The sequence below is a fragment of the Camponotus floridanus genome, unplaced genomic scaffold (genome assembly GCF_003227725.1).
Source record: "Camponotus floridanus strain SB8 unplaced genomic scaffold, Cflo_v7.5 scaffold188, whole genome shotgun sequence".
In the NCBI taxonomy this organism is placed as follows: Eukaryota; Metazoa; Arthropoda; class Insecta; order Hymenoptera; family Formicidae; genus Camponotus; species Camponotus floridanus.
In genome coordinates, this window is record NW_020229312.1 from 263,869 (window position 1) to 272,504 (window position 8,636).

The following is an 8,636-nucleotide window of genomic DNA, read 5'->3' on the forward strand; positions in this document are numbered from 1 at the left end:
GTTCTTTCTTTCTTTCCTTTTCAAATTATATCTTTTAATGTATAATTTTATAATTTGACTGAAGCAAAAAAAAAAACGTTCTCTTTAATCTGTCTATTTAAAAAATGCGTAAAATCAAATTATTTAATTATTTAATTTATTATTATATTAATTGATTATTTAATTGAATCAATTATAATATTAATTATAATAATCAATTATAATATTAATAATATTTATAATATTTATAATATTAATAATTAATCAATTTATTATTATATTAATTGATTATTTAATTGAATAATTTAATAATTATAATCAAATTATTCAACTGATTTCAATGGGAAAAAATTGAGTTAAAATAATTGGAATAATTGAACTTCTTTAAGATTCATCCAAGCAAATTTAAAGCGCTGCACGTGCGAAGGAAAAGTTAAAAGACGCTGAATTTTTAAAATACATTTATTTCTTCGCTCGTCGAATGTCAGCGATTGACATTTTGCTTACTGTTGAAGAGTTTTTGCTTCGTCGGCTATGCAAAGAACGCATCGCAGCCGACATAATTTTTCGTTGCACTCAAATTTCGACGCTAAAAGATGATAAAGTAAACGTGCATATGCCTATATGTGTGTGTATTTTTTACTTCTATGTCTACATTTATAGCAATGGAGATACGACAATCGGCGCAAGGTACGTTATTTATAGCGTAGGTGGAGAAGTAAACATCGAGAATTATGAATGAATTGAATGAATCGATTTTCCGAGCCAAAAAAAAAAAATAAAAACCGGAAAATCCCTTATTAGCGCGCCCTTTTTAATAACAATACCATCTCCTTGACTAGTCGCAATCGGCAGAGCGAGAGGGACTCTCTCTCTCTTTCTTTCTTGCTCTTTACATAAGATTCAACGCGTGATTGGCGCCGCAACCGACGGTGCCTTGCATGTAATCCGGGAAGTTGCTCTCCAGGACACGCATCTGGCCCCTCTTGTAATCGGGCACGATGTGCGTGGCCAGGGCGCACTCGGTGCTGGTGTAGACCGGCTGGAAGTTGGCGGACACGAAGGGTGTGTTGGTGTCCCATCTGTAGACCTCGGCGTTACCCTCGTAACGGAAGAAGAGCGCGTTGCCGTTGTCGGTGCCCAGGACGACGAGACGCGCGGGCTTGATGCCGAGATCGTGTATCTTGCCCTGGGTGTATCCGTTCCGGAGGTGATCCGTTCGGATGGAGAACAGATGGCTGGCGCCCAGGTACGTGAAGATGAGGCAGGTGCTACCGTCCTGGTGGTGCATCAGCGCCTCGTATAGCACGTCCCTGCGGTTACAGTTCGTGGTCACGGCCTGAGGAAGGATGACGCGGTAGCCGCGACCGGAAGTCACGTCGTATACCAGGATCGCCCTCGAAGCCGCGTCAGTCACGTAGATGAACACCCGTCCGTCCGAATTGTAGTCGGCCACGACATACTGCAGTCGGGACGCGGTGTTTGTCAGGCCGGACAGGTCGACGATTTTTACGACCTGGAATAGAAAATGACCATTTTGCATCTTTCTTGATTGATTGAAGAACAGAAAGAATATATACTGCAAAATTCTGTCTTTTATTTTCTCTCTTTTTTTCTCTTTGCGATCCAAGTCCAGTCATAAATTTACTGTCAAAAAGCAATATTCCTGGCGATTATATAAATTTTCTAAACTTAATAATTTAATAATTTAATAAATAAAATTTAGTAAACTTATTTAATTAATTTTGAAAGAATTTAAGATTTACAAAATTAAATATATAAAAAATAAGGATATATATATGTATATAATAAATATGAATTATTAAATTTAATTATTAGAAAATTTAAAAAATAAAGTTACTTTATAGGTTAAAATAAATTTTTGAATAAAAATGTAAATTATAAATTTTAAAAAATAAAATATATAAATATGAAAAAAAATGGCAAAAAAATAAAAATTAATGAAATTTATCAATAAATATTATTAATAAATAATTATTTAATTATTAATAAGTATTATATATCATAAATTAATTATTAAGTATTTAATTAATATTTAATACTTATATATTTATACTATTCTTTAAAAAAAAATTTATTTTTCTCAAAATCAAGAGATAAAGATAGCTTTGCAATTTCCTTAACAAACTTAGATCTTACTTCAATTGGCATTAAATTTCAATATAATTATACGGATTAAAAGATAATAAATGGTTTTTTAATTGTATATTTCGCGGCGATTACGATAAGAAAGGCGTTTAAAATTCTTATTATATAAGACTCGCGAAAGCGAAAGGGAAAAGCAACTAATGCTGACTGAATAAATAACGTGTACGAATAATACACAAATGCTAACGAAAAATTACATAAATAAAAATACAAATTCTCTTTTTCATCAATAAATTTAAATACATAAATATATATTAAAACGCTTCTCTTTCTATATAAATAACAAGTTGCAGAGAATTTCAGGTATATTGCTCTTATCCTTTGAAAAAATACCTTCAGAAAAGAATTAAACAACATAAAATTTATATCTTTATATGTCCACATAAACAACACACATACACGCCGTTCTATCGCTAGCTTGAATTGATACGCGTGAATTATCTCACCTTGCCGGTTTTTATGTTCAGGGCGACAACCTTTGGCGGGCATTTTCGTTCGGGCTGTTCGAGGGAATTTACGACGCCCGTGTCCAGTGCCCACAGGATTTCTTGAGGGTCCAAGTAGATGTCCACGACGTTTTGCAACGCGGAACACGTTCCTTCTTCTTGGAGGGACCAACAAGGGAAAGGGAGAAGATTGGCCTGGCAGTTCTTATCCTTCAACGACACTCTGGCCAAGGTCACTGGCACGCCAGGCTTAAATCTGAAGAAACGTTTTAAGCAAATATGTTCTTAGGCTCTTGAAATTATTGATTTTCCCTATTTTTTTTTCGGAAAATGTTAACACAAAATCTCTTCCGGCAATTTAAATTTTGTATTACTTCTCCTGAAATTATGATGCTTCATAAATAACAATCATAAAGGGTAAAATCTGTTATAAGATACATTAATTATGTGAAATGAAATTTTTTGCATCTCTCGATTGATTTATATCGGATAAATTAAAGATAGATATTAGTTAAAATTACGTTGTACGTTTCAGTTATTTTTCATGTTATGTTTACGGATGTAAATATTTCTTTGCAATACAATACGGTTAATGCCCGAATGATGTAACGTTATTACGAAGGTAGACACTTATAACACGTGATCCTTGACAAGGTCTACAGCCTTGTTTCTCTCGATTGCCACGTTCAAAGCGAAACTTGAAAGTGATAGTTTTATCGGAATTTTACCAGCAGACGATCGCTACATCTTTCCGCATCGGAGAAATTATGATTACGACCGCACCTCCGATTACGATCGACTTGCGATCTCGTTAGCGATTTCTACAAGAACTGCGTGTACCGCTTCTGACGTAACGCACGTGCGCTTACCTCTTATGGGACCAGTAAACTCGCTCAAGAATGCGACTACCTTTTTATCCTGATTTGGACGCCATCGAACGTATGATTTCGTGAATCGAAGGTACAAATACGATCTATTTCTTTATATAGATTTCTCGAACTTTTCGTTGCAATAACAGCGTGACTTTCATTAAAGAAATAACACAAATGACGATGTTGATTTTTTTGTAGAATTATTTTTGCAGATTTTTTTATGCGCAGACACATATTTATAGATATAAAATTTGAATTTTTAGAAATATAATAATTTGTTATGTATTTAAAAATTTTATTATAGCAGCAAAAAATCCACCTCAATTTACGAAATATTATAATCCTTATTACTTATATATTTTATTATTATTACATTAATTTTTTCATAAGATAATTCAAGAAAATCTGTTTTCATAAACACGTTTTAAATAAGCGAAAGTTTTTATTAAATAATGCATCATTAAAAATTTGATGCAGTATTAGAAATTTATTTATTTGCACTCTGATTTATTTTTGTTTTTTTCCTGTAGAATAATTTTATTATACATAATGATAAAGAGAATCAAAAAATTATAAAAATATCAAAAAATTCTAAAAATATTTAAAAATTATAAAACATCAAAAAATTATAAAAATATCAAAAATTTATAATTGTATAATTGTAGCAGAAACAATATTAAAAATTATTCAAAACAATTTTGGAAATTAATAAATTGTATAAATTGTATATATTTTTCATACCTAGGTAAAGCAAGGACAGCGTCGTCCTTATAGATCGCAGCCCTGGTGGCGAGGACATTCTTCGAGATGTAACGACCGCTGGTCCTGAACATGTTCTTTGTGGCCGAGCAAGGCCATTCGAAGGATCCGCCGGTCCAGGCGATGTTCTTGTCATACTTTTGTTCGTTAGCACCGACGAGAGCAACGGCGATGATAAACGTCACCGCCCGTGCGAAGAACATGCTTTCCCGTTCGAGTTTTTCCCGTTTCTATCAAATTATGTGTCTCGGGCCGCGTCTCTTTTGGCGAACGAATCGAATCGTAAACTGTAGGATCCTCCGAATTACGCCAGTTTTATAATCCTGTCGTGTAACGCAGCCGCTCGTTACGAAATGTCTCGGTTTAAAAAATATTTAATTGCGATGCGCAACACATCATCACGTTCATTCAAGGAGTTCCGCACACGAGTCGGTGCTAAATGCGTGGGATGGAACTGCCAAGACCGGTGGTAAACATAAAGAATTAGTTGTAAACAAAAAACAATGTATATACATGTATGAACTTATAATTTAATTAGTTAACAAATCGTTAAATTATTTTTTCTGTTATAAATCGATTCTTCCTATTTTCTTGAAATAAGAATATATTTTATCTATTAATAATAAATAAATTGACACAATATATTTGCATAATTTAAAAATTATATATAATAATAATACAAAAATGCAAAAATTATAATTAAACAATTAGTTAACATTTAGTTAACATTAATTAACATTATTCCTATTTGTTTAATTAATGTTAACAATTAGTTAACATTAATTAAACAAATAGGAATAAAAACAAAATATTTAATAACTGGAAATAAGAGAAAGTATTATTTATATATAATTAAATTAATTTAATTTATATATAATTAAATATTATTTATATATTAAAAAAGAAGAAACAAATTTATTAAAATATTTTAAGCAGTTGCATTTTTCTAAATGTATTTAATAATAAAACAATAGAAACTTCAATTTTAAGGTAAAAATTAAAGGATAAATATATATGGATATATAAGGATAAATATATATATATATAAACATCTTAAATTAGTTTTGAAGGCAAATATTAAGGATAAACATAAAAAATTATTAAAAACGGAAAATATAAAAGAGTTGACAAAACGAATGAAATAATAATTTCCTGATACAACTGCCTGGTTTATCGCATCTTCACTTCTTCCTGGATTCATTATTATTTACAAACGACATTCGAAAAGGCATTTCACAAGGCATTTCCTCTTCGCGAATTCCCTCTTAAGCAAGAAAATTGTTACAAAGTATTGCGTAAGAAAGCGGTAATATGCGCATAAAAGTGTAAACAATTTCAATCGGCTCATAATCAGAGCGTATAAGTATAAAACAGTATAAATGAGTAGCGCATTCAAAGATTTTCGTCCAACTGATTACACACGGGAAATCTTGTAAGTTTTCACATCCTTCTTGCCACGCCTTCAACAGTTGTTCTTATCAATTCTTGCAATTTTTCAATAATTTTCTCGAAAAGATCTACATAAAATAAATTTAATAATTCTTTAATTATTCTTGATTTAATAATTAAATTTCCATTGTACGCTCTTGTAGACTACCCGAAGACACGCATTATTCTAACTTGTCGTACAAAAAGAGCGCAGGATGAAAATCCCGAGGAGCGCTCTGAGCCTGGTGATCCTGGCGAGTGGCTTATTGCTGGTAGTATGCGACAAGCAGTTGATGCCGGAGCTGTCGTTTTCCTTGACGGGCTACAGTCTGGACTGGCCATGCCAGAGCACGAGGAACATCTACGAGACGAGCGGACGTTACATTCCCAGGAATGTCATCGGCACCAGAGCGCAGATCTACAAGGAGGACATGATCATAGCGATGCCGCGCTACAAACCGGGTGTACCCTTCACCTTAGGTGTCATGTCGCTGAAAACGAAGGACTGCGCGCCGAAGGTGACACCGTTCCCTTGTTGGGCAATTCAGGAAGAAGGCAACTGCCAGGCCCTGCAGAGCGTCGTGGACATGGTCCTGGACATTCAGGAAATCCTGTGGGTATTAGACGTTGGTATCGTAAACACTTTGGAACAACCGGTGCGCAGGTGTCCTCCAAAGATCGTCGGAATTAACGTCAAATCAGGAAAGGTACGGAAAATTATAATTAAAAATGTAATTGCAAGACACATGTCTAATATTTTTTTTGGAATAATTAAAATCCTCTTTTTTGCATAAAATCTTTAAAATTATTATCATTTGTTTCTGTGATAATTTAATTGTTGGCTAGCGAAGTATTTAATTTAGCAAAAGTCAAAATTAATTTATTAAAATCCATAATATAAAAATAAAATTATAGAACTCTGGAGACAGGTGATCGATATCAAAATATTTCTCATGACAGGTCGTGAAGGTGATCGACTTGAGCCTCCTGGTAAATCCGTTGTCTCGTTTGCAATATCTGACAATCGATTACGCAGAAGATGGCCAGGTATACGCATATATAACCGACGCCGCCTCGAAATCCATCATTGTTTACAATATCACCGCGGATAAAGGACACAAGGTAATCCTTCCGAATGCCGTTACCACCGGTGTCCAACGAAGAGACGTTCTCTACTCGACGCTGGTGAAGAAGACCTGCGGTACACCAGTGGTGTACTTCACTTATCTGGGATCCAATAGGCTTTTCGCGATCAAGGCTGAGAATCTGAGGAAAGGTCTCACCCAAGGATCGGTCGCAGATGTTGGGCCGAAGCAAGAGAAGCTGGTTCTCCTCGGTAGCGATAACGGCTGCGCCATGTTCTTCAGATACAAGGGTAAGTTTCGCTAGAAAATTAGAAGAATAGAAAGGAAGGACTGACACATTAATTAGTTATTTTTGTAGAATCATAAAAAGTTGTTATATCAAAAAATAGTTAAAATTTACATTAGGTGCTTTTACAGGCTTTGTCTGTTTCTTTTAAAATAAAGAAAATCTATGTCTATAAAACCTCTCTATCATGAGTCGTAATTTTGAGAGGAAACTTCTATCTTCTAAAACTTCGATCTTCTAAACATTTTTAATTAATTTTCAGGTGACTCCGATATCTACATGTGGAATACCGAGACGCCCTTCAGGCAAGAGAACTTCGTGATGGTGCAAAAAGGCAACGATTGTCGATTGGCAACCCAAGTGGTACCTGGATATAAGAGACTTATGTGGGTCATCGAGAGTAACGTCCAGGATTATATACAGAACACCGTGAGTTGCTCGGGTGCTACCGTGGCTATTCATCCCTTAGTCAAGGCTTGCGACGATTAGAAATCTCTTGTCAACTTTAAGAGCTTCTTACCACTACGGCACGCGATTACACATAAATTGATGATAAGGCTTGTAAGCAGAAGTTGAAATCGATAATTTTGGAGAGTGTTCGAATTTCGATGCGTTAAAAAATAATGAAGATACGACAATCGGCGCAAGGCACATTTTCCGTATTTTTAGCGCATCGAGAGAAAATTATATTGGTTCTTGATTCTTACTTCCATAGAGATAGAACAATAAGCTCATATTGTACTCATGTACTTTTTCGCGGTTGAAGGACAACTATTAAATCCGTATGACGTTTCTCAACATTAATTGTTAGAGCAATCAAGTATCGCTGAATTAAGTTTAGGGAAATAGAAAAGTCGAGTTCTATTTTGTCGCTGATCTAGTCATGTAATCGGCAGCGTTCTCCTAGATAGCAAGCAAATAATATTACTTAAAGTAGGTTGAAACAATCAGATAATAAGCGTAGATAATAAGTATATTTACGATGTTTACTTCTATTACAACTACCGTGACTGATGAAGGATTTTTACAAAACCTCACCTCCACGATTGCGTGATCGTAGATCAATTTATGGACAAGTTGACCAGTGTCAAAATTATTTACCATGTCGATTAATTTAAATCGATGCCGACAAACAGTTTTCACAATGATTCTATAACATTTACAGTAATTTACTCATATATTATCCAAGAAAATGATTTATTCGCAGCAATGTTGATTGTAAACATTATTATGTAAGTCGAAAAGAAAACAATGTGCTAGTAAATGTCAGCTTATATAAACAATTATATGTGTGAAGCCACGTGCTTTTTTATGTAACCCATAGACACATAAAACTCTATTTTTGATGAATACACATATTCAAGGTGAAAATCACCAGAATTTAGGTGAATTTACAATCAACTTGTAATCAAGTTAATCAAAATGCAAATGTGTATTCTCGAGTGATTAATGATTCAAAAATAAGAGGATTTAGATTTGATATAATTTACTCTTCATATTGATTCTTTGTCACTATTAATCTTGATCATAAAAATGTTCTCCATAGCCGTATTATTACAAAATGCAAATCATTATTATTAGTACATAATTATATTATATCAGTACCGATATT

The 8,636-nt window shown here is 33.7% G+C and overlaps 2 protein-coding genes across 2 annotated transcripts; one reads left to right on the top strand and one right to left on the bottom strand.

Moving 5' to 3' along the window:
• Positions 1-427: 427 nt before the first annotated feature.
• Positions 428-4,518, bottom strand: LOC105257140 (major royal jelly protein 1). The gene is made up of 3 exons (XM_011267571.2): positions 4,208-4,518; positions 2,595-2,850; positions 428-1,495 (listed from the first exon to the last, which is right to left on the bottom strand). Exons 1-3 carry the CDS (start codon positions 4,426-4,428, stop codon positions 872-874), a joined length of 1,101 nt encoding a protein of 366 aa, XP_011265873.1. The 5' UTR covers positions 4,429-4,518; the 3' UTR covers positions 428-871.
• A 1,041-nt stretch (positions 4,519-5,559) lies between these two features.
• Positions 5,560-8,307, top strand: LOC105257141 (major royal jelly protein 1). The gene is made up of 4 exons (XM_011267572.2): positions 5,560-5,657; positions 5,818-6,360; positions 6,614-7,028; positions 7,287-8,307. The coding sequence occupies exons 2-4, from the start codon at positions 5,869-5,871 to the stop codon at positions 7,511-7,513; spliced, it is 1,134 nt and encodes a 377-aa protein (XP_011265874.2). The 5' UTR covers positions 5,560-5,657; positions 5,818-5,868; the 3' UTR covers positions 7,514-8,307.
• Positions 8,308-8,636: the final 329 nt, after the last annotated feature.

Bases quoted from the DNA above. Each gene is read 5' to 3' on its own strand.
- LOC105257141 (XM_011267572.2), top strand. From the start codon at position 5,869: ATGAAAATCCCGAGGAGCGCTCTGAGCCTGGTGATCCTGGCGAGTGGC. The intron at 6,361-6,613 runs GTACGGAAAATT...TTCTCATGACAG, and splicing joins TTAACGTCAAATCAGGAAAG to GTCGTGAAGGTGATCGACTT. The intron at 7,029-7,286 runs GTAAGTTTCGCT...ATTAATTTTCAG, and splicing joins CATGTTCTTCAGATACAAGG to GTGACTCCGATATCTACATG.
- LOC105257140 (XM_011267571.2), bottom strand. From the start codon at position 4,428: ATGTTCTTCGCACGGGCGGTGACGTTTATCATCGCCGTTGCTCTCGTC. The intron at 2,851-4,207 runs GTATGAAAAATA...ACGTTTCTTCAG, and splicing joins GCTGTCCTTGCTTTACCTAG to ATTTAAGCCTGGCGTGCCAG. The intron at 1,496-2,594 runs GTGAGATAATTC...TTTCTATTCCAG, and splicing joins TGAACATAAAAACCGGCAAG to GTCGTAAAAATCGTCGACCT.